The sequence below is a fragment of the Thermobia domestica genome, chromosome 18 (genome assembly GCF_964235325.1).
Source record: "Thermobia domestica chromosome 18, izTheDome1.hap1.1, whole genome shotgun sequence".
NCBI classification, from domain to species: domain Eukaryota; kingdom Metazoa; phylum Arthropoda; class Insecta; order Zygentoma; family Lepismatidae; genus Thermobia; species Thermobia domestica.
The window spans coordinates 136,951,966-136,979,148 of NC_137471.1; the positions used below are offsets into that span (position 1 = coordinate 136,951,966).

Here is a 27,183-nt window from a genome sequence, read left to right on the forward strand (position 1 = left end):
GGTTAGAGCCCCAAAAGGCACGTTGTTTTCTATCTTCGTTACCATCAATTCACTTTCGTTTCTCACATAAATACCTTCGACTTGCCTTTACGGCTTGTTCAAATCCCATACTGCCCTAAAAAAAACGTGTTCGATAGTTTCTTGACTACTTGAACACTACTATCAACTCATTTCTTCCGTAAATCATCCTACTTTTTGCTAGTTTTTGGCCCCCAATGCTAAACAATTACTCTACTTTTTAATGCAAATGGAAATGGAACTTAAAAAGTCATATTATTTGTTATATAAAGAATATAAGAAAATGCTGTCAAAGAAATTTAAATTTTCTAACCTCCAAATTCTTTAAAACCTAGAAGTAAGATATAATATATTAAAATAAAGTAATTAGTAATATAGTTATTATAATTTGGAAGATAAAGTAAAGAAATGGAAACACATTCCTTCCCGGAAATTTATAGGCCAGGGAAAAAACCCGGGAACATTCCCATTTTTTTAAATTCCTTCCCACTGGGAATATTCCCTCTACACATGATATATCTTTTATTTTGAAACCACAACTCACTACATAGTTTTTTATATACAATTTTTCAACATATTAGAAAAACCTGTTCGGATTTTACTAGATACGCAAAAGCTTTTTCTCAATATGAAAACAATTTTTTAAAGTTAATATGCTGAAAATTTAACAAACTGATTTTCCGTGTTATCACGAATTAAACTGTGAATTTTGTCTGTAAGGATTACATCAAAGTGAATGTAATGTCTCGCATTAGTAGTGATTTAATTTTATATGCCTGAACATTCTTCAGTTTCATTTCTAACATTTTCATACCTCTCTCGTCATCGTTTTATAAATAGCTTGCTAAATGCGGACGCAAGATTCTTCTTATTGTTTCTATAACTTTTATCATAGGTTTTACTTTGCCTTCTCAAAAATAGTTGAATAATTTCTTTTACACCATTAGTATTGAAATAGATGATGTAATAATTTGCCACCTACTTTTAAGTGGTGTGTTTGTAGAAAACAATGTTAAGCTGTGTCAACTCAATATAATTTTTTGAAAGCCAATTTTTCAATAATCGCTCGTTTTGCTAGAGGTACGTTCATATTGCTTTGTATTATTTATTATTTTGCAATGGGCATAAACATTTTGAACAATAGAGATACTCGAAAACCGTAAGGCATATATAAACATAAAATCGTAATTAAATGCGCATTTAAACTGCTAATCAAAGCAGAATATTCGAGCAGGGGTTTATTCTAGTTTGTTTTTTTTCACTATAAGAATTGATAGCTAAAGATATAAATGTATTCTTGGTCTTAGTACGAACTACCACTGTACACAGATGACAAGTGTGCGTACAGTGTCTGATTAGAAAAGGAAATGAAATTTTTGAGTTTTACGTCCCACGTTTATGCCGCTTAGGCTAAAGGAGACGGTGATGATGAGCAATGAACGAAATGTTGAAATAAAAAAATTAGGAGGAAACAGTAGAACCCCGAGAAAACTTACGCACACAGTGTTTGTTTACCACAAAGTTCACTTACTGGAGGCTGGGATCGAACACGGAACCCCAAGCACAAGAGGTGAACGCTTTACCACTGAGCCACCGCGGCCCCTAGTGTCTGATTTGAGTGACCTATTCAGTCGTATTATAAAATGGTTTATACACCAAAGCATACGTAATATATATATAATAACAGCTCGAAAAGTACCAAAACAGTAAGTAGAATGGAGTTCAAACTGCGGGAAATCAACTCTGGTATAAGAAAAGATTCGAATTCTGTCCCTAATATATAGCAAAATGTTATTTTGGGGGGTCTTAAAAAATGACTAAAAAGAGTATTGCCGTTGCAATTGAACGCCTCTAACCAAGCTTGAATTAAACCAAATCTTTCGCACACTAGGAGTGTTCATTGTGCTTCTCGATTTTATGTGTAAATTTTCCCTGCACTTTTCAACTGGCCCTTGAGTACTTTCTTGCACTTCCGGCACTATGAGGGTAATAACTTCATTTATATTGACTGCATTTCCAAACGTGATTTTCTAATATGTACTTATCATAATATTCACACATAAGAGGGTTCCGTTCTGAATGTCTTATTATGTGTTTTGCTTCATATGAATTTTGAGTAAATTCTACAGTCTTCCAGCATATATGATGTATTTCATGTCTAAGTTTTAACCTTTGATTTCAAATTAGAATTTTTACGAAATTTCTTTCTGCACCTAAATCACGTGTGAAATTTCTATCTTCAATGATTTACATATATGTTACCAAACATAACATTTCACTAGATACCCCGCACTCTTGGTATTTGTGAAATTTTACTAGTGCGATGCCATTTTTTACTATATCTTCTTCCACACTCTTAACACGTGTGCGATTATTAACCTGAACGTATTAAAATTTGTCTTGCAAAACTTGACTGTACATTAAATTTCTAGCCACATTCTTGGCACTTTACATGTTCAGGACTTATATGTATGATGTTGCTGTATGCTTTAACATATGTGTTACCAAATGTGTCCTCTGCCTAACTCCCTTTCCACAGTTTTGGCACGTGTAAGGTTTTTCACCTGTATGTATTAATATGTGTGACGCCAAATGTGACTTATGTCTAAATTCCCTTCCACACTCTTGGCACGTGTGGGATTTTTCAGCGGTATGTATTAACATGTGTCTTGCCAAAACTGACTTGTAAGTAAAGTCTTTATTACACTCCTGGCACGTGTGAGGGCGCATTCCTGTATGTAATAACATGTGTGATGCCAAATGTGATTTCTGAATAAACCTTTTTCCACACTCGTTGCACGAGTGAGGTTTTTCACCTGTATGTATTAACATGTGTACTGACATTTCTGACCTACAAATAAACCCCTTTCCACACTCTTGGCACCTGTGACGGCGCATTCCTGAATGTATTAACGTGTGAGTGTTCAAAGCTGACCTCTGATTAAATTCCTTTCCACATTCTTGACATATATAAGGTTTTTGACCTGTATGTATTAACATGTGTTTTTTCAAAGTTGACCGCTGCGTAAAGCCTTTTTTACACTCTTGGCAGGTGTAAGGTTTCATTCCTGTATGTATTACCATGTGTGTTGCTAAATGTGACCTCTGCCTAAATCCAGTTCCACACTCTTCGCACGTGTGAGGTTTTTCACCTGTATGCATTAGCATGTGTGTTGCCATAAGTGACCTACTAATAAATCCCTTTCCACACTCTTGGCACGTGTGAGGTTTTTCACCTGTATGTATTAACATGTGTGTAGCCATATGTGACCTATAAATAAATCTCTTTCCACACTCTTGGCACGTGTGAGGTTTTTTACCTGTATGTATTAACATGTGTGCTGCCAAATTTGACCTCCGGCTATATCCCTTTCCACACTCTTTGCACGTGTGAGATTTTTTATCTTTATATATTAACATGTGTGTTGTCAAAACTGACCTCTGAGTTAAACCTTTTCGTGTAAGAAAAGTATTTGCTTTTCTGGAAACAGTATGTTTATGGAATCTGTAAAAAGTACAACAAACAAGGAAATGGAAATTGATATAAATAATATGAAGCAAGAAAGAAAATGCGACCGCTTGTATATAAATACAGTAATAATGGGATTTTGTTTCATATTATATTTATTATTGCATATTAAATCTTTTGAATTAGCAGGGTCTCATACTCTATTTTTCGTGATAAACGGAACCAGGAACTAGCGAGAGTTCTCCCTATTATTTCAATTCTCCAAAGAAGAGAATGTCGTTTCCGTTATTATCTGAAGTTGTATCTACATTATATATATATATATATATATATATATATATATATATATATATATATATATATATATATATATACATTAGGGTGGTCCAAATTTATATGGGGAAAAATAAATTTAGGAAATTCTTTGGACTCACCCCCTAAAATGGTTCCATATGGAACCAAATTAAGCCAAGAGAAAAATTAGATCCACTGAATAATTTTAAATGGAGCCCCAAACGAGCTAATGAAACGCTTTTGAATGCGCTTACAATACATAGTGTATGGAGAAAAGCTGGAATAAACTCTCGTAATTTACAAACGGCCCAAGGGAATGAAAAGATATCTTCGATAATGGAACTAGAGGATGAGACCAACCTAATCTTTTATGTTATCATGGCGGCCGTCTTGAAATCCGCCATCCTGAATTGAGGTCAAAATTTTTAAATACGAAGAGGGTCATGTGACATATCTTTTGAGGTAGCATTTCACCAGATGCACAAATCTGGTATTACTTTCAAGTTACCTATATTTGTGTAAGAGTTATTACGTATTAAAAACAAAATGATTCATGTAATGTTATCTTATTGCAGTTATGGAAGACAGATATGTAAGAATTTTGGAAGTCTTACATAAACTGAAATAAACTGCTTGTTTCTCTTTGAACTACAAATAAGTTTTTTCCATCAAGATGATTCATAGACCATTATGAGGAAAAAGGAAAATTATAACGTGTGTGATGAATCTTTAACATCACCACGTACGTTACTGGTTTGTAATCCTTTTCTCCTATCTTTTTTTCTAACAAAAGTGCTCCCGTTCCGGTTAAACAGCTGTCAACTGCAACAGCATGTTCCGTGTTATCTGTAGAGATCTGCAAAAGCGGGGGAGAAATCAGTGCATATTTCATCAATTGAAATGCTTTTTCTCGCGTTTCATTCCATTCTAATTTGCGTGGCTTGTTTTTCAATGCTTCATAAAGCGGTGCAAGCTCATTGGACATGTTTTAAAAAAGTGACCGGAAATAGTTAACACTACTAAGCAATGATCTGAGATCTTGATTTGATTTTGGTTTAGGAATAGCTGAAATGGCTTTTGTTTTCTCCTCACCCGGATGTATTTGGCCATCTTTGATGTGAAATCCCGGACAATTGATTTCAGTGTTGCCAAATGTAAATTTTCTAGGTTGAAAATAACTGAATATTTTTGTGGGGGTAGTAGCAGTTTCTCAAAGGTATCTAACAATTCTGGAAATACAGGGTGCGGCACGTAAAACTGGCCCGTCGTAATATTCTGGTATATTGTGTTTTTGGCAACACTTAAATAATCTACCTTCCTACCAAGAGATGGCGTGTCGAGGTCGGGTTGACTTACTTGACCTGCAGCAGTCACGTGCAGCCGCAGCCAGTGAAACTTGTCGAAGCCAGTTGACAAAAAGGCCTCGTTGTGTTAAGCCGGGTGAGTTTAAGTGTGTGATAATGCCGTATTCGATACCCGAGCGTGTTGCCATTGTTGAAGGGTTCATTCTCACTGGATCTTTTGTGAAAACAAAGAATTTGTTTCGGGAGAAATTTCCAGGACGTTCTGTGCCAGCAAAAGCACCATTCAGGAATTGATTGAAAAATGGCGGCGTACAGGATCGGTTCAAAATACTCCCAGGAACAGACGACCATCTGTCTGCACACCTGAATTAAAGATGCAGGTGGAGGAGATAATGACAAGAAATCCTCGAAAGTCAACTAGGAGATTGAGTCAACAGGTTCATGCGAGTGAGAGAAGTTGCAGACGTGTTTTAAGGGGACTGAAGTTAAAACCGTACCGGATAAGTGTTGTGCAAGAACTGAAGGAGCCTGACCTGCAGAAGAGGGTGCATTTCTGTTCATGGCTGTTGAGCAATGTTGCCAGTGGTTTCTTGGATCCACTAATGCTCATCATGAGTGATGAGGGCGTGGTTCCACCTGTCTGGGTACGTAAATTCCCAAAACAACCGGTATTGGTCGACAGAAAATCCACACGCAATCCACCAGGTACCCTTGCATGATGAGAAGATTGGTGTTTGGTGTGCCATTTCCGCCACACGCGTTATTGGGCCCATATTCTTTGAGACGACAGTGAACACTGACGTGTATATGGTAATCCTGGAGGAGTTTTATACACACTTGACCGAAGAGGAGCGTCAGTTATGTTACTTTCAGCAGGACGGTGCAACATGCCACACATCAGCTGCATCATTGTCCCTTGTGCATGAGATGTTTACACCAGAGAGGACAATCAGCAAAGGCTTGTGGCCTCCTCGGTCACCAGACTTGTCCACGTGTGACTTTTACTTATGGGGACTGTTAAAGGGAAGAGTATACGAAACAAATCCACACACAATTGAAGAACTGAAGACCAGGATCCAGGATGTCACCAATAGCATTACAACACAAGAACTTGCAAGGGTATATATGAATCTCCTCAATCGTGCTCACATGTGTGTTGAATTGGGCGGAGGACACTTTCAGCCCCTGCTGTGAAGGTGAGTAGTCATATTCAATACATTACATTTCATTTTATGTGTTCACTTTACGGACCGGTTTTACGTGCCGCACCCTCTTTTTTGGCCCTACGTCTACATCATCAACATTTACTGCGTGATTTTGAGAGGGCGTTTCTTCGAAAATTTGTCTAAATACTCTTTGGAGAGTGATTGTGCTATTCGTTGCACCCATAGGAGTCATCTTAAGCTGAAACATACTGTGATTTAAGTGCAAAGACGGGACAGAAAACGCAGTAAATTCGCGGTCCTTTTTACGAAGCGGGAGTTGAAAGAAGCTGTGATATAAATCGACAACTGTGAAGAAGCGAGCTTCTGAATTGCGTCATCGACAGAAACTATCGTGTCTTTTACAGTTCTAATGGTATTGCATTCATGTACGAAAGTGTTGTTGTCATCGCAAATATAACAGACTTAACTCACGACTCAATTTCACCGTCCCGCATGCAGTGGCGTATTCTGCCTCCGTCAGTGGAACACGACTCCCAGTAGCTCGACCACAGCAAACAATTCAACCTCAGTGTACTTCCACTTTTAAAAGGGAAATGTCATCTTCTATAATAGAGACAACTAATGACACTAATTCGTTATCATTTTCATTAACGTCTAAAGTTCTTACAAACTCCGATTATTTTAATGATATTGATTAATTGGCCTCCATACAGAGTATAGCCTATATTTTGCACAATCTGTTTTAAGCACGCTACTTAACATAATAAGACACACCTTACATTTGTATATATATGTTATTGTTGGTGCTGGTATATATATGTCTACGTATTTTAGGGTTTGTTCATTATTTAGTGCTTTATTTACTCTTATATGTTATATTCGTGTTCCTTACTATGTCTCTTGTCACTTTATGTTAAATCAATCATACTCCCCGATCCACTTAGTACTTCAGACACTCCAGCTTAATTTTAACGTATCACATTGTTTATGTTACAATATAATCGACTGGAATTGTTTCTGATAGAAAAGGTACTCAGATGGAACAACATGCACTTTGACAAGAAACGGGAATCTAGACGCCACTGAAAGAATACAGAAAGGTACTATGCTGTATTTCTTCGGGATCGCATTTTATAAAATGATGCTCATAGTGACAATGGAACGACCCATCTATGAAACACTTTCAACTCAAAATAGATGTGGTTAAAGACTTTCAATTTCATTTGGTGTTAGATTTAAGTTCATTCTTTTGTTTATTTCATTCTTGTTCCAAACAAAAAACTATGGTATTGAGATACGGATTTTCTAGCTTTATAACATTTACAATACAAAGAAATGATTATACAGAAAACATGCCAAAGCATTTCAACACTTGATATTACCTTTTCTTTTGTTGTCATCATGTGATTCTAGAATGCCTTTTCATCATTACGCACTTCAGACCTAACTTTCGTACATACAAGAGAATACTAGTGCATCTAAAAGTTTTCAGTGCGTTTTACAACATACAGTGATCATCATCCATTCGGACATTCCTCCTCCATGTCACCCACCAGGAAATAGCAAAATACATTGAAATACCACTCATTACTCAGAGTTGGTCCGAGTGTTAAAAGCTTGAAGAAGAAATGTGATGAATCTTTAACATCACCATGTACATTACAAGGACAAAATGAAAAAATAATAAATTCATTCTGATTTAAAAAATTGCAAAATGGAAAACATCATTTGGTTAACAGGTTATTCTTGTGTATTTAGTCAAGATAGAAAGAGAAATCAGAATCCAGCATTCTCTTTTAACTCTCAGTAGCTAAATCTGAAATAGAAATCCGTTTGCTAGAAAGTAGAGTCCCGCAAACGGCAACTATATAAACTAAGAGAATGTGGGTCAAGAGGTCTCACTTCCAATATTCATATTGTGCGTGGAGTTGCTGTGTGACGAAGCCCTAATCTTCAAGATTATTTGAAAGCTGAATTCATCATTTGACCAACCATCCCCAGCAAGTGGCTTTTAGACAACATACGTCAATTTTCACTTGTGATACTTCAAGACGGCTCCATGCACTAAGTCTGGTGTGCTATACAATTACTTTCATTCGAGAGGTCTTGGGTTCGTTTATGGACCTTAGCCACTCTGCATGTAACAGTTTGGGCCACCAGGGCAATGAGGAGTTGACAGTGTTCCATCACAGAGGACATGAGGAGGAGCTTGTGAAGAAACCTTCTACTCACTCGAAAAACAAATATTGTGATTAGAGCGAGAAGTGCATAAAATTCCATTCGTGTGTTCATGAAGCTGGGACAGAACCAAGCGGCCAATGTAAGTAATTCTTGCAATGTAAATTTCTCAATTCTAAAGGATACTCTGGAAGAAGTTTCTCTCATGAATCAATGCCAAATGACTTATTGAGTGTCTAGCTATTAATGTGTTTTGATTTTGATCGATTTTATTAAGTATACTTTAAAGCTAACGTAACAGTGATTTCATAGCTTTGGCATGTAGTTCTTAAATAGGGATCGTTAAATCTCCAATCTTGATGTAGTTCTTTGTATAGGGCATTCACATAGCCTAAGTATACTAGTAATGTGTATAAACACTAATAATCATAAAACAAAATAGTGTGTCGAGTATTACTTAAGATAATGAGCCAAAGGTTGAAGAAAGGCACGAATCTAATTGTAATGAATTACTGCGAAAGAGCTTAGTATTTGTAAAACAATTTTCCTTTAAGTTTGTATTGTCGGTGACCAAGAGTATCAGTCACTTTGAAAGAAAGTTTTATTTACATATTAGGGCAGCATTGCTTGTTGCCTATCTTGAAGGAGATTGATATTACCCCGCCAAAGTTAAAGTTTATAGTCTGGTCTCTCGCAAACTACCACTAATACTACAAAAGTTAAAAGTAATATCTCAATCCCTTATTTATGTAGTATCTTTTTGGTAAGTTGTGAATCTTATTTGCTACATAGTTCACTTTGTCGCATATAGGAAAAGATTGTCTGTGAGCCTTTAATTATCTGCAAAAGAAACTGTTTGTGTTCCTCATTTTTCGTAAGAACGTTGTGGTAATCTTCTCCCCTTTCTGCACACCGTTTGTTACGTGGGTAAATTAAACTATTGTCTTTCCTTGAAGATAGTCATTGTTATTTGGTTATGAACTCGGATCACACTCAAGAAACCCTTTGGGTATTTTAAATCTCTCGAGGAAAATTTGTTTGTTGTAACAAAATCACAGATTTCACTTTTCACAATAATTTTTATGGTATCATCTCTTGCGTCAAGCCTCTTTGCTGCTTCACGGCTTCCCCTTATAGTTTTAATTCTTTCAACCAGTTTTTGCTTTTCCATTATGGTAACTCCATCATCAAAAAACCCCAATGCTACGTGTTCCTCCGTCAAGTACCACTGTCGGCGTGAAAATTTAGAAAGAGCCACTTCAGATAATTCAGCATCTATTTGTCTTTAACTGTACAAATCTTTCAAAAAATGTAGATCTTGTAATGGTGAATGGGATGTTTGATCACATTTAAACGAACTGTGAACATATAGTCGGATCAGAAAGTGCATACTCTCCGAAGACCCGTTTCTATTTGCTTCGTTAAACGAAATTGTTGGTGAAAGAGAAATATTTTAAATAGTAGCTTGCTTTTCCCATTTACCTTACATGGTGAATTGCTTCAGGCAAACGAAAGAAAACTCCTCAAGGGGGTATGCCACCCAAGAATATGATGGTCAGTTCTAAAAATTCCCTGTAATCTTCTCTGCACTGTCCTGCTTCTACAAGTTTGATAGCAAAATTCAACACTTCATTTCATACATCAGAAATATTGTTTGTTACATCATCATCATCAATTCCTGGAACAAAGTTAATGCAATCTATTCTAGACCACTCGTCCTGAAAACACTTCAATAGGAGAACGTCCGGTCCAGATGCAAACGAAACACAACAGTTATCAAATACACATTTTAAAACTAATTCATAAATGTGGTGTCTACAAGGAAGTTATAGAAGGTTATTTTGGAGCTACTGCTCTAGCAGAATGCAAGCGCCGTTGACAAGATCAATATTGCAAGGAGTAGTGTCACAATAAACTGCCTGCACGAACTTTACCATGTTCCATTCTTCAAGCGAATGTACTATAGTAGAATCAATATGTTCTTCTCTTGATGTCGACAAAATGTGAACACCAATTAGCCTCTCATGACAATCTCCTGTAATAATTATTGATAACCTGCCGGCAGTCTCTCTACCAGTTAATTCAGCAATAGTTTTCCGTTCCAATGCACAATTAACGCACTTGATGCACTCTGAAATTGTTTCTTGTAGTTCTGAGCAACTTCACTACAGGTTTTCTCTCAGCATCGGTGAATGGAAGACCCATTTATTGCTAGTTCGTCTACATTATGGCCTAATGCCTCTGCCGTCGCTGTCAGATTCTGTATTGCTGCTCTATGAGTGATCTTTTGTCGATTAAGAGCAAAACCAGTCTTTTACTCAAAATTAGTTTTTCCCCCTTTTACATCTCTTGGATGGTCCGGGCACGCACGCATTCGTATTTACATTTTCTCTAACATTCTCAACTGGGTTTTCCTCTTCATTACTTGAACTGTTCCATTTTTTATTTTTTTGGTGTATAAAGTTCAAACAAATTATTTTCAGAAGAACATTTTCTTTCGCGTTCCTTTTTCGTTTGAAGCCGTGCATATCCCTTTCGTTCTTTTCACGCTAAACTCATCTCTTTATTAATCTGAAAAGGATAAATCTTTTCACAAATAATAATTCTTACACGACTAAAGCTATCTTTAAAATAGTGCTAGAGTTGTGCTTCTGGTAGAAAGATACCTCAAAACGATGTCACATGACCCTCTTTCTATTTAAAAATTTTGACCTGAATCCAAGATGGCGGATTTCAATATGGCCGCAATGACAGTACCATAAAAATTAGGTATATTTCTTCCTCTACTTCTATAATCCAGGGTATCTTCGCATTACCTTTAGCCGTTTCTAAATTACAAGAGTTTATTCCAGATTTTTCCCATATACTATGTACTGTAATCGGATTCAAAATTTTTTGGTCTCTTGGGGCACCATTTAATATTATTCAATGAAGCTAATTTTTCTCTTGGCTTAATTTGATCCCATATTGAACCATTTTAGGGGGTGAGACCAACCCGATCTGAAAATTGATATTTATGGATCACCCTTATATATATATGGTATAAGACTTAAATGCATACCAAGCTTCATATGGTACATTATGGAACGAATATCATTATTATAGGTGAAAATGGAGATACAAAGTCACTGAATATGTTTGTTTATAATATCGTTAATTTTACTGCCAGAAAATTTAGTATTTGGCCGAAGATCTTCCAATTCCCCCTACCAGAAACTGTCAATATAATGCAAAAGAAAAGAAGGCGATAACAAGTTTTAAAATTTCAGAAAAAAAAATATTTTAAGCAGTAAACCAATCTCCATTAGTGCTTTTAATATCCTCGTAATGCTTTGAGATAAATTTTAATTCACTTAACTACCTTTACGTCTATTGAAATATATCTACTTGGTTATATGTGATATACATATATATATATGTAAGCACTTTTCGGAAATATGGCCTTTTCAGAAACATCAAGGTTTTAATTCCTTCCAATTCTTAACCTGTGTTAGAAATATCTATTATGATTGTAGGATTCAAAACTAAGATAATCAGGATCTGCATTGCCTATTTGTCTTCCTCTGTTGTCACACTGACAAACTTCTAAAATATCTAAGGTTATCATACTGGATCATTATTTGTTTGCCACTTAAAGGAACAAGTGTGCTAGCATAAGTTTTCACTTCACTTGATGAAATGCTATTAAATAAAAATTTTATCATGGCTTTGCAACACTGCTATTAGAGGAATGTCAAACAACGACTCCAAAGTGTCATTTTAATTGTGAAACACTACTACGTTTACCGTTCCTTATTCTAAATGTTAAACGAGCGTGTCAAGACAAATGCTCCAATCTGTATATTAAACACTGACAGAATGGTGTTACACATACATTATAAAAGTAAAGCAGCTGAACTGTTTGAAATAAATTTTTATATATATTAAGTAGATACCTTCTGTGTTCTTATCATGTTATTTTCATCGTAATGGGTATTGTAAGGAGAGGAGAAGGATTGAAAATCTACGTCGAAAGTTATTGTCTCAAGAATCTCACTTGTTAGAGAAAGCAGACATAGCACATAAGCATATCATTTAAAATAAACTGTCGCGTCCAGCAGCATTTTGGGAAATATCGTATTTAAGAGAGATATGAGGAATAATGTCTCAGTCCGTAAGCTTGATGTTGAGCTTGCCTGTAATTAGTTTAGGAAAATGGTGAATCGCTTAGATAAAATTCTGCACTGCAGCCAGAGTCAGCATTGGAGAATAAACAAATTTGGGGTGAAGAACTGGGGAGGTGAGGGTGTAGTTGTTTCCCTTTCAAAACTGTAAGTATAGTTTATGAATTTCTAATGACACATTTTTTCAGAGTTGCTACTTACATGGTGACTGGCATGTTTGTGTGGAAAGCCAAAGAAATATTTCATTTCGATTATTTGGTTAAATCGTTAAAGAGGAGTTTACGAGCAGAGAAATTCCGTCTTCATCTTTAAAATGACGGAAAAAAGAAAAAAATTGAAACTCTTATTAATGAATATTTATATTGAGTGTATTTGAGAGCTACACATTTTCCTCTCGTTTAATTACTAGACTCCACGGAGAATCTGAAGAGATTGTTTAAAAAATAACTAAAAATTATTTCATTCTTCTTTCTGGTCTCGATACTTGAAGATCTAGTGAAAAATTAAATTATAAATGAATTTGCCTTACATCACAACACTGAAAATATACTTCTCGCATCCAGCATATATTATCGACTCAAACGACTTTTGTTATTATTATTATTATTATTATTATTATATTTTGGTTTAGACCGGTTTTAACTAAAAAAATCAGGTGAATACTGAAATTATCCCCTTGATAGAAAGTCCAATTATATTTCCCTCTAAAACAGTTCTGCCTGTTTTATTAATTTCTTACGGTGTAAATAAATTGATAGCTATATCTGAAGCTTTATTAGTGAATAAGTAGATACGTCAATGTAACTGCAAAAGATTAAAAAATATTTATTCTTGAAAATTATCATCAGCACCGAATTACTCATTTAGCAGTTGAATCTTCTACCGAATCGTGATGAAACTTCTTAATAGCATTTTGTTTGTTTTTGGTTTTTAGTGTTCCTTTTGTTTTTTATAGCAGCGGAAGGGAGGCAGGTGACTCATTGGCAGAGTGCTTACCTCTGGTTTTTCAAATACAACGGTTCACAATTTACTTCACTTTCAATGTGTAACTTCACATCATCACTAACAATCATTTTCTTCCTATAGGAAAATATTACCCTCAAAAAACCCGAGAGGTCGTGCACATTCTTTAGTGACTAATCGGATTCGATATGCCAACAAAGGAAGGTAAGTGTGTCCACGCAAATATTTCTATAGTAGCAGAAAAGTCACTTAAATATTGTGAATACCAATTTATGGAACAAATTTGGTTTCTTTACAAATTTTTAGTGTTTGAACGGCAACACTTTTCAACATTTACATCTGATTGTTCTGGTTAATCAACTGGTTCGGAACCCTGTAAAACACTAGGCTGTATCCTTTAGAACCTAGTGTGTTGCATAAGCAAAAGTAATGAAATCAATCATAAAACTAAACTGGTTTAATACTTTATTAAAATATATATATATATATATATAAAGCGGAAGTCAGCACGAAAGTTCTCATGTCATAATTTAGAAGTAAATTGAATTTTCCCATCCCCATATAAAATGATGGTGTAAATTGAGTTGGTACAACTGCTGACAGCGTGTGTGTACAGTCGTGGAAGATGAATTGTTACGTGTAATTCACGTGTTCGTTAAGATAAGTAGCAGTTTCTCCACAAACCTATCCAATTGTACACGCCAACTGCGAAAACTCTAGTAAGAATTTTATGAAAATTAAGAGACGGTTCTATAAAAGATACAGTGTGTATGTTATGTAATGGCTCTGATTGTTCGACTATACAGTTTGTTCACAATCATTTCATAGTGGGTACAGTAATGAGATTATACGAATTAATTTTTGAAATTGTGAAATCCTTGATAAATGTGAAGAAAGTAATTTTTGACCTGTACTTCATTTTTTTCAGCTGCCGAAAATGCAAAATATACGGTAGTTGACATATTACGAACTCACACAAATGTACTGAAAGAAAATACGGAAACTTTGAAAGAAATTTGTTTATTTAGAATGAAAACTAGAAAATTAGGCCTATCTATCTACGATCTAGATTTTGCAGCTGTAGTCATAGAGTAATGAATAATCTAGGTATTCATTATTCTATGTAAAACTTAACATTTTAATTTACTGTATATGCCATTAAAGTTTGCAATTTACGTGCAAATATCTGCATTACGAACAAACTATTTATCACAATTAAGCTAAATAAACCATGCAATGTTTAATTACAAATTTCTGCATTGCATGATATAAAGAAATTATTTGGTTTCTCCCTACACTATTTTAAATTTCATTCCATAAACAAAGAACATAAACACGTTTCTTATTTGTGTAACATTTTTATGTTCTACTACTAAAATCACTAATTTATATATCAATCAAGTAATTATTAGATCAGCACACAAAAATATTCAGCTCAACAAAAATATTTAAAATATTTCTTTTATGATTTTATTAGATCATTTTACCAGAAATCGTCATGTTAAGCACACAAGTATACTAACGTAGTGTACATCCTCGCACACTACTCACTATGCACTCGCAGACTTGTGAACTTGGACCTTTTGACGCACACTGCGTGGTGTCAGTTCAAAAATTTAACGTACTTCGATTGCGCATTTGTATGTTCTGGACACGGACTTTATCTGCATTCTTCTAAGAGCACTACCATGTAGACACGAATGAAGCTGTGAGTAGCATAACTTCGATTTAAGAAAGCCGTTTAGCATTGCAATGGTTTGCAGGATTGTATATTCCCTAAAAAGGTACGACACTATGCAATTCTTCATACCTCAGATTCAACTAGCCAGATGCATGTGATTTCTTGTTAGATAATGAAACAAATGCTAAAGGATTTTAAGACACGACGGATTGCAGGATACAAAACTAAAGTCTTTGCTTGCTTTTGTTTACTTTGCGTAAATCATTCGTACTTTGCATTATAGTTCTACCGGTCTAAAAGCACTTTTTTCGTAGCAACAGGAAGTCGAAAAGTTCTCCGCAAATTCAAATGGATTTGCCTTAATTGACATGGTAGGGTTTATCACAAAATAAACATACTTCCCCTTGCAGTTAGTATTTCAGAAAACTTAAATAATCTTGAGACTTCAGAGAAGTTTTATATATTCTTTGAAGTATTACTAAGTGATCGTTTTACTTGCGACCATTTTTTTATAAGAAGAATAGCTGCTGAGATTAGCCAGAAGCGTGTCTGTGTTTAATCTTGACACTCAAGACTTTTTAGAAAAGTAGGTGCATACCGATTTTCCGCTACGTTTGGATACATATTTCACTGTGGATACATATTGAACTGTCTCCCCTCTTAGAAAGCTAAGCATCAGATTGCGATATTTTCTGTGATCAAATATTAACAACTCCATTAACTCAGTTTAAAGTTAAAAAAACAAAAATGAATATTAAACTAAGTATTGCAAGTGAAGAAAAAATATGTATATAGATATAGATCTGATGAAAAAATGCATTTAAACGTACCTGGGGGCCTGAGTATTGTTACTTTCTTCTCGATTGTCAATTACTTCAATGTCTTCTTCGTCATCGTTCATATCTCCAATAGTGGCTGAGATGTGGCTGCATGATTCTTTCGTGTTGTGTGTAAGATCGGAGGATTTTGGCTTGATGTTATTGTGAAAACTTTTGTCATTTACTAGTACTTCAGCTGTTGATAAACACTTGACTAAACACATTGCTTTCGAAGATAATTTCCAATCTGATATTGTATCACCCACATTACTTTCTGAAGCTATATTCTCTCCTTCCATTCCACTTTCCCCTTTCTTACATTCCAAAGGTACTGCAAGAGGATCCTTTTGATCCTTAGTGTTAATAGTACATAGTTCATAATTACATTCCTCAAATGACTGGCTTTCTGTTTTTATTTCAAGTTTAACAGGAACGTCTTCTATTTTCATTTCCATTTTATTACAAGCAAACTTGAAATAATGAAAGGGTTGTCGCAAACAAAGAATCGTTCAAGTTGAAGATTTAAAACATTTAGAGTTCAGTGTTCAATGAATCCAAAAAATCTGCAAGTAATAACAAAAAATATTATCACAGTTTTAACAAAATTTATGAACGGGCCGGGAGAAGAAGAGGGTAAGTTCCATTTCTGGTGAAATGAAGCTAGTGGGTGGAATGGTTAGAGTCAGACTAGGATGCAAAACTGAAACCAATATTCTCAAATTTCCGAAATTTAGCTAGAAGTCGTGCCAAAATATTGTTGTACGTAAATATCGGAAATACAGAACCATACCGGAATATCGAAATATAGTATTTAGTATCCAATTTTTTCTTTACTTTCCCATTTGCTAAAGCAAAATCTAATACATTTTTCTTCTAGTTCAAATATAAAAATAAGGGCTACATTCTGTTCCATGTACATTATTTCTTTCTCCTATACATAGGTACATTTTATCAGAATACGATTCATGCGTTTTTGTGATTTCTTTTTAAATAAAGTTGTGAATTCTCAACGCACGATCAGTGTTGATTCAGTACAAAAAACGCCAAATCTCACATTTTCTCTGCTATATTACTAGCCTATATTTCTAAAGTAAAATATGAAAAGCAGTGTTATACGAATTTTCTACTTAAAAATGTATATCATTCTGAACGTTTACCGTAAGAGTTTGAAGAAAGATTTACATGCTCCCTCTAGCCTTTATCTTTACTCAAATAAATGTAACGCTAGGAATTTGTAGTTACATTTATTTTGTCCTCCTTGTTGTTTGTTGTATATGTTGATTTACAGGTCTTGTCCATTTTCGGTATTCTCGTTTTTCCAATACTTAATTGTCACTGGATGTTTCCTGTAGTAAATCATGGTATTGGTTACACTACTGTATAGAGCCCATTTTAGTACCAATGTTATGTGAGACGGATTTACTGGTTAATTTTAAATCTTAACAACAGGAGTTCTTACCAAAAATGAAGGAATTTTTAGCACAGAAGGAGCTCAGGCTAACAAAAACAGATAAAGAGCTCTTATATTGTGTTATAATAGGGCATATACCCACTTTAGCTTTCCAGAATTCAGCGCAAAAACCTTTAAATTAACGAAAGACGTATTACGAGAGTAGGTATATGGTATATTTGACTGAAATGAAACGTTACATAAAACGATATTCGCTCTCGCGGTAATTTTGTTAAACCATGTAATGACGTTTTTCGATATTTAAAATATCAATGTTAATATCTTCAAATCTTAACACCGAGCAGCTCTATCGGTATGTGTGCCAACGTAAAATTTCATTTCTTTTGAAAATTAAAGTAAAATAAAAGGTGAGAGAAGTATGTTACCATACACCTTAACCAAATTTTTAAAATAAATTTATTTTACTAAAATAAATACTTATTCGTATTAATAGGTTTTTACGATTTAAGGGCATATCTGTCTCTTTTCAATGCAGAAACCAGTTATTTTTTTCAATCTTACAAATAAAAAATAGTATATTATTTTTCTTTTGTTTCATAAGTAGTGGTTTGAGTCAGAATAACTTTAGGCACTTCATACACTGTGTCCGTAAAGCGATGGTGCAATTTCGAGCGGAAAAAGGAAAGCAAGAAACGAAGTTAGAAATGTGAAAACTTCAGCAAATAAAAAGAAAAGTATCCAAGTTCTCGTAGAATGATATGCAAGCATGTGCGCAAACAGGTGATGACGCAACACCACGAACTGCACAACACTCAACACCGAAGCCAGTCAAGGTATGAACGGTAAAGGGAATAGTTCAGTGTATTCAGTTGCTTCCTAGATTCCAATATGTGACCAAAATGCAAAGTGAATATCTCCATGCGTACAAGATAGCAACACCACATGGAATAACATTACTTCGTGGGATAACCAGTTTAGGGACACTCGTAATTTGTTGGAGAAACCCTGCTTTGATAGTCTGTCGGTAAGTGATGAGTCTGTAGTGTCTATACGGGAGAGCTACCTAAGCAGACGTAAAAATTTATGCGTGCGTGTGCTCGAAAATTATGCCTAAACAAAACTAGGGTTTTTCGGATAATCGACTAATCGATAAAAATTGATAAAGTTTCAAACTCTTTCGTCGATAAAGAATTTTAACTTGATTGAATTATCGAACTTTCGAGACTCTCGAAATGCTCGAGACATTCGAAGCGCTCCAGACTCTCGAAATGTTCGAGACTCTACAAGCGTTCGAGACTCGTAATATACAAGATATTCAAAATGTTAGAAACATTTGACGAGTGTGACACTTTCGAACTGCTCGTGAGTCTCGGATGGATTGCAAGCTGAGATGCTTAGAAGATAACCGTGTGATCTCATTTTGTCTACTCGTTCGAACATTTTGAAGAGTTAGGAATTATCAGTGGGTTTGGAAGAAACAATGCAATCGAGGCTATTATAGGTGTACATAATATGAACCTACATTGGCCTATATGCAGGATGTTCATTTTGAAAGTTGCCTCCCTTCAAATGAAGTGAAAGAAAAGTTTTTCCCACAGGTCTTTACGACCAATGTTCTTGTATAAATCTTAACATATCTATCAGGAAAGGAAGAGATATATATATGGAGATAGACACAGCAAGACAAAACATGCATTATTCGAAGGTGATTGGAATCAAATACTCTGTTAGTCCACAAACCGTAACATCATCGCCAACAACAGGACAGACAGAAAAAGGACAATCTTGCACCTGGTTTCGAGGGTTTGTTTTAAAATTAAGTTCTGGATGGAGACAGCTTGTGACATAGGTGACTGAAGGAAGTACTTTAAGACTGAAAATTTATCGAATTTTCATTGTTGTCTTTTTATTTGTATGTGACGACCGACAGTAGCTTTCGAACAGATTGTCCAATTTTGATGAAACTTACTTTAAAACATTTTCCCCTGTTTCGTCATACGCCTGTTCTTTTGGATTGCCTTACAACAAGCGCAATTACATTGAGCCCAAGCATTCATTCCTATATTGAATGTATTCGTGATGTTACAACTATAATTAATATTACCGTTTTCTCACAATTATTATTACTCCTATTATTTCGACTATTAAAATCTTTTGCTGTCATTGTTTCGTCTGACGTTTAATACGTTTCAGTAGTATACGTTACTTTTTTCTTTATTTTTCTGGGCTTCTGCTGTGATGTAGGGTATGTGAAGTAAGTACATAATCCAAAAGATTATTGATATATTTGGGAATAGGTTAAAGTTATACAAACCTAATTAAATATTAATTACTATTAAAGAGGACGAATACTGCTACGGAAACAGAAAACTAAATTTCAATAGATTACTAAATATTTCTTCCCATCAAATACTTGCTAAACGTGAGTGAAAAACAAGCTAGGTCCACTCTTCCACTAGTGTTCGCATTTTCCTTTTTGTCACCATCCTGTTACATTTTTTTCCTTTGCTGCTAATTGGAAATGCCTAAGATCACGTCCTACAGTAATACTCAATGATTAGAGATCGGGGAATTTGACCGACCTTCTGTCATTAGCGCAGCTTTCTACGGTCGAAATTTTCTATTTTTCCGCCATCTGGAAATGCCTGTAAACACGTGTAGCAATTACCTAACTCACGCTGAAAAACATGCAGAAGGACCCCCCTTTTTGCTGTTTCCGAACACTCCCACTAGCACCCGCTGGAGCCCAAGCTCCATGGAACAATTAGCCCGTAAATTGTAGCTGACTAAGGTCAGTAACTGTGCAAAGAATTACTTGATTTGGTTCACCGTTTACCATATTACCGCGATTATACTTCGTTACTTTCTTCATGCCTCTATTTTCTTTTCGGTACGATCATGAGACAAAATGGTGTATCTGACAACTTGTGCGACCTAGTTTTATTGTTTGTGGCCCTAACTAACTGTGCATACAAAAACGCATCGATTCATCTGGTGCCCTTCGCATGACACAGACACACATAAATACACGACGCGACCCGTTACATTAGTCCGTCCCTTCTTATAAGGTGTGCCAGAAAGAACACAAGAAAAGAGTCAGGGTGGACAGATCGACGACTATAAGGTTAGAATCTGAACGATTCGATTATTTGGAAATCACTTCCTCTCCTATGAGGTGACATTAATGAATTCTAAACTTTTCAAATAATACTGAAAATGCCGCAGTGGTTTGCTTGAGTCCATGGTGTGGAATATCGAACGTATTTATTTTCGTGTTAAGTAAGTGAATATTTGACCTAACAGTGAGTTTCGTGTATAAATACGCGGGATTTTTTAAAAGTAATTTATAAGCGAGACATCAATAATGCAAATGTCGTCTTCTGGATATTGCCAGCATTCTATTGTTGTTCAGAATAGGCAAAATATGGTCGAATTTTCGTATATTGTAATAGAAGCGGATCAAGAATTTTGTACCTTTAGAATCAAAATAGCATTACTTTTTGTAAAAAGTGGGCCATATACCACATCACAATAATCAAACAAAGATAGAGTTAGTGTTTGTGTCAGGAGTAGCTTGGTATCTTTGGAGAGACAGTCTCGTATTTTTTACAAATTTCATTGTATTCCCAGAGCTTTTCAACAGTGGGTAGAGGCGTCATTATTCATAGCAAGTTTATCATCAATTTGTACTCCAAGGCTTTTTACACAAGATGAATAATTCATGTTCCAATCCATTATTTGTAATTTAAATTTCTCAGCTACAATTTTATTCAGCTGATTAGCGGAACCTAGAACAGTACAAGTACACTTAAGGGATTAATAACAAGGACGTTGTCAATACACCAGTTACTGATAGCACTGAGATCTTGATTGAAGAGTCAAACCTGTTGTAAATCCTGATACAAGGCTTTTTATAAACAACTGAGTATAGTTCGCCTAACAGTACACTTTTGAATGCTGTACAACAGATACCAGATCTGTAGCATATAAAGTAAACAAAAAATGGCCGTAAAATTGAGCCTTGTGGAACACCGGTATGAGGAAAAGCAGCTACAGAAATTTTGTAATGAGAGGAACAACGTACAGCAGGTTGCTGTTTTCTCTTATATAGATAGGATTAAAACAATTTTATGGCATGTACTGAAAAGATATAGTATTTCATTTTTGCTAAGAGAACATCGTGCTGAACTAAGTCAAATGCTTTTGAGAGGTCTAATAAAAGTAATATTACCACACATTTGTCATTTAGTGCAGGAAGCACATCTCCTTTAATTCCTTACAAAGCTTTAGAAGTGCTGTGAAAATAACGATACCCAGATTGTTTGGACGGAAGTATGTCAGAGCTATCAATATATGAAATTATTTACTGAAGCACTAACTTTTCAATTACCTTTGAAAAAGCTGGCAGTAAAATTACTGGCCTAAGGACACTAATTGATTTAATACAAGGCTTTTCTGGTAATAGCAGAACTTTAGCTATTTTCCAGACATTAGACAATTTACCATTCGATAAGGGCAGTTCACAATATTAGTTAAGGGAAATGTGGTAACATGTAAAGCTATTTTAAGCATATGTGGGGTTATTTCATCAAAACCTGTGCCATTGGATTTAATGTTAGCAATTGCTCTTTTAACTTCATGTCCATGAACAGGTCTTAACACGAAAGGAGTTCCACGGTGTGTTTCAGTGAACTGTACCGATTTATTTGTTTATCAAATGTGTCGTCACTTGTTACTGAGATTTCGGAAACCTTAGCAAAATGACGGTTCATGACATCAAGACAATTTAGTTTCTCATGGGGGTTCAACGTTGAACTTTTTCCACCTATTTCCAAATTGTGGAACGTCCGCCAAGTGTCTTTATTGTTTTTAGCGTTATTTATACAAAAGGAAAAATACGCAATTATTTCTTGTCGAATAATTGCCGTAATAAAATTACAAAGCTCTTTGTACTTATCCCAGTGTTGCTGCAACTTAGTGCGTTTGAACTTACGGAGCGCACGATCGCGCATTTTAATTAGCAGCTTCGTATTACTAGACACATAAGGTAATTTGTTATTTGAAACTTTAACTGTTTTCATCGGCGCGTGCTGATCGAATAGATGTTTTGAAGAATTCTGAAAAAAAATTAGCATCCATAGAATCCTGAAATTCAATTTGTTTCCAGTTCAAGATTTCGGCATTTTGTAGAAATGCGTCGCGCTTAAATGTATTAAAGTTGAGATAAAGAATAATATCAAAAGTCTTTCTTGGTGGGGGTTTTAATGTTCAGAATAGCATATCTCACTGAATGATCGGATGCCAAAATGGGTGTACAAACGCCACTTGATGCTATCACAACAATTTTATCGGTAATAATGAGACCGAGTAATGATTCAGTGAACTCTGTTATACTGGTTAGTTCTTTAATGAGTTGGACAAGACCAATTATATCCAGGATACGATCCAAATATTTTGTTTCTACTTTGTCAGGACAAAGCTGATCACAATTAAGGTCACCTAGTATATAAGGACAATCAACTAGCTCATAGACGTGTGCAATCAACTAGCTCACGAACAGACAATTTGGTGTAGGGGGTAGTTCCTGGTCTACAGGGTTGATATGTTTAAAACATATTTTAAACGAAAGCAGTTGTTTTATTGTTGGTTTTAAACGTTTTAAACAAATTGTTTTAAACGTGTTTCTTCTTTCGATGGTGGTTGGACATGTTTAAAACAACTAAAATATCAGACCGAAGGAGCTAATTAAATTTTCTAACAAAAAACCCATTCTCCGCAGAATTTGTGCATGAAGTAAATTAAGAGCAGTTAAATTCTTATTATAACAGCAATTACTGAACGAAATTCTGTACACGAATGTGCGTATAACTAAACCAACAGAAATCCAAGTGAAGTATTTGAACATTTCTTAATTCCCAAGAACAATTGAGGTTAAAGAGACTATACACTATTCTAAGATCCAAATTCACAAATTCAAAACTTGAGTATTTTTTGGTCGCTATCATTTCCATAATAATGAACAGTTCTCGCATCTTAAGATAGAAGATATACTCTGACAAATACAATACAACTTATAGAAAAGAACAGTGACTAGCCCACAATGAGCAAATGACATTTTTTAACTAAACAGTTTTCAAGATAATCTCTATCTGCAACAAGGATAGCTAACAATGATTAGTCTCTACGACGTAACAACACAACCTTTAGACGCCCTCCAGGGATTTTAACAAACTGGTAGACTCTCACGTTCAGGGTTTTGGTGACCATCCTAATTATCACAGAGTCATGATTTATACACAGTTGGAAAGCTTGTAGGCGACAGATTCCAACGAAGTAACGACACAAAGACCATTAAAAAATATGAAAATATTGACTTTGCAAGGCCCTGGCAACTCTTGCAGTCACCGCAAAATGCTGTGACAAAATGCTGCTAAAAATGTGCATAATGTGTGCATTTGCGCTGAGAAAATAATGCTAATGTGTAGGCCATATACTTGTGACAATAATATAAAAAATGGTAGCCTTTGCTGCCATTGCGTAACGAATTCGTTTTATGTAGGAAGTATTAAAAAATGAGCAGAAAAACATTCATTGAATTAGACATTCTCTCCCCTCCTGCACGACAGTACCACGTCCATATGCAAATCATTTTTGCTGCACACATCATGTATACGAACAAAAATTATGCTTCTAGACGACTTCAGTAAAATATATCTTGCCTTATATGGAACCGTTCTGAAACCAAATATAAATTAGCCAGATTTGACCCCCTCTTCCTCTATAAACAGAAGTACATATACAGGTTTCTATCATGTAGGGGACTACTTCGATGTTTCACATAATAATTTTTGTGGATGTACCACAAAGGGGGAGGAATGGCCTCCAAAATCTGATGAAAAATTTAAAAAATGAACTTCATCCTCCCTCTCTCGGCCGTACATAAATACCCACTACATACAAAAAATGTAGAGATGTGCACGAGCGATTTCGTGCGAGTTTTCATTGAAAGTCGACTCGACTCGAAATCGACATTATTGAGCTCGACTCGGGTTTCGCATCGAGCAAAATGCTGTGTGTATTTTCAAGTACTTTTTTCAACTATCCTAGGTAAACAATATAATTATTATCAATGATACTTAATATTACTACAACTTATTATTATTATTATTATTATTATTATTATTATTATAACAACACCAGCGTTATAAACATGAACGATAGGTTTGTATCTGAATACTAAAGCTAGTTGACAGCTGACTTCGGAAAAGGTGAAGTCAAGGAGGGAAGGACATCGTTCACGAGGTTATGAGTTTCAGTTCCGGAAGAGCAAGTATCCAGGCTCGAACCAAGAATCATTAAAAGTTAGACTGCGTCGGCCAAACATGTTCAAACGTACTCGGCTTGGATTCTCAATGGCTCTAGCGACTTGGCTCACAGCTCATTCTCTATCAAACCGAGCCAACAGCTCACCCAACCCAGCCGGCTCGAGCCCATGGTTCACCTCTGCCAATTCGGTGCCTCATCTCAACCGAGACGGATCGATCTGCTTCTCAGTTGAACCGAACGGAGCCAGTTAACATCACTACCTGGGTTGGGCTTCTGGTTCGCCTCAAAAGTTAGATCGTGCAGGTCTCAGACTTGGTGGTAAGGACTACAGTATATACCGGTGTTTACATTGGTGCTCACATTTGAGGCTGCCTCGTTATAAAAATCCATAGTCGTCCTGGTAATCGAGACGAGACGAGATGCAAACAATATCCCATCTTCTGAGCAACACTAAAAATGTTCCATATTACTGCTTACATTTCTTATGACTTTCGCTTTCCAGTCTAATAAGGCCATTATCTCAAAACGAGTTAAAACGAGCTAAACAAGCGAGCAGTTTATCAAACTTAATCTCAAAAGTGACTTGGCTCGAAACTCGACTCGAGAAAATTACCTTTGACTCGACTTGAATATGCTTCGAGTTTCGAGTCGAGTCGAGCTTTTGCCCATCCCTAATAAAATGCATACTAGCGGAAGGCTTCATTCCTCAGGAATTCTTTGGTACCAAATCATCTTTCTAGCTTAGTTAGGACTTGAGCTATTGATGTTTGTTGAAAAAATAAACGTAATTTACGTCAAAAAGCTGAAACTCCAAAAATTGTCTAACTTTGCCCCCTCCCTGCTCCCCAATATAAGCAATAAGTACAAATACAAGAAATTACCATGTAGTGGTCTACTTCATTGTTTCATGTACCAATTTTTATGAATATATCCCCCAAGAGTGGGAATGGCTTTTAAAAAGAAACAAAAGAACACGATATTTACCCTCCTCCCACCGCCACACGGAACACCCACATAGATAAGATGCACACCAGCGGAAAGCTGCATCCTTCAGGAATAAATTGGTTCCAAAACCATCTTCCAGCCTTAATTAGGGACTGAGCCATTGAGGTTTAAAGCCCTGATGCAGTAGTTGCGTCAATGGACGTTTAAAGATGAAGAATGCAGACGACCAGTAGAAGGTAACACAAAGAAACTACATATTTAGTGAATAATAAATTGGGTACAACCCGATTTCTTTCTCCGAAATTGAACATTTGCACGGAACGAAATTACGGAAGTTCCAGAAATTTGATCTAGCGGTTGAATATAGATGGCAAGCAATACCTGTGAGCTTATAAAAATGGAATATATGTCTACTTAGATTATTGTTTTAAACAAAATAAACATTTTAAACGTGTAAGTACTTTGTTTTAAACGTTAAAAAGGTTTTAAACAAAAAAAGCATGTTTTAAACATAAAAAAGTTCTTTTTAATTTTCTTTAAAAAACGTGTTCTTACCCTGGTGGTCTATACATTGATAAGATACCTATGCGTAGCGAATTTATTTTGACAATTACCCTGATTCTTCTTGATCTGAGTTAGGTACTTCAATAGTTTCACATCTTAATTTTCATGATAATACATTAAAATTCCTCCAGCATTATGTTCTCTATCTTACCGAAGAATAGAGTAACCAGATATATTAATGAAATTGTATCTGTTGAATTGTCAAGCCACGTTTCATTAACTATAGAAACAGCACACAGCCACTCTAACACTAGTATGCGTATTTTGTCTATTTTAGGTAAAATGGAACGAATATCAGGATGCATAATCAAAAACTGAGACTCTTGTCCTACTATAAACTCAAACCTTTCCTGAAAGATTTTGTTGATACCGGTATTTAAATGCTCATTTGTACTGTGCCCATGGTCATGAATGCTCCATTGGTATTATGTGAAGCAACATGTATGTAGCGAACGCAATAACGACACTAATAATCTTATAAAGAAAATCACAATGTTATTCATTCTGTTACAAAACAGGTCCTTACTCGTGTGTGGAAAGAACTTAAATATCGCTTGGATGTATGTAGGGAAACAAATGGAAGCGACATGGAACTGCACGGACTAGCTATGAAACCTGGGATTTTTTTTCTCTATTTGCTGAAAATTTTATATTTCTACCTTGTTTTCCTGAATTTCTGTGACCGGTTAAATGTGCACCATGACTTTACGGAAAACTGTATAATACTTGCAAGACAATTTCCTTCTAACCCGTCAAAGGAGTTTTTTCTTCTACGACAGTCAATACCAGTTCCGGGAGGTTCGATACCCTTCCAGTTGATTTTTCCGAAAGGACTCAGTTAGATAGGACTCAGTTGTTTCTTTCAATCTCACACTGAATTTAA

General features: G+C 35.5%; 1 protein-coding gene across 1 annotated transcript in view; it reads right to left on the reverse strand.

Annotated features, from left to right (window-relative positions):
• Nucleotides 1-511: 511 nt before the first annotated feature.
• LOC145675674 (uncharacterized) overlaps nt 512-27,183 on the reverse strand; it is a 35,206-nt gene continuing 8,534 nt past the window's right edge. The window contains exons 2-3 of the mRNA XM_081746263.1: nt 16,067-16,617; nt 512-3,523 (exon numbers count right to left, since the gene is read on the reverse strand). Of these exons, the coding sequence (XP_081602389.1) occupies nt 2,482-3,523; nt 16,067-16,509 (1,485 nt within the window). The 5' untranslated portion in view covers nt 16,510-16,617 and the 3' untranslated portion in view covers nt 512-2,481. The remainder of the gene's footprint in view (nt 3,524-16,066; nt 16,618-27,183) is intronic.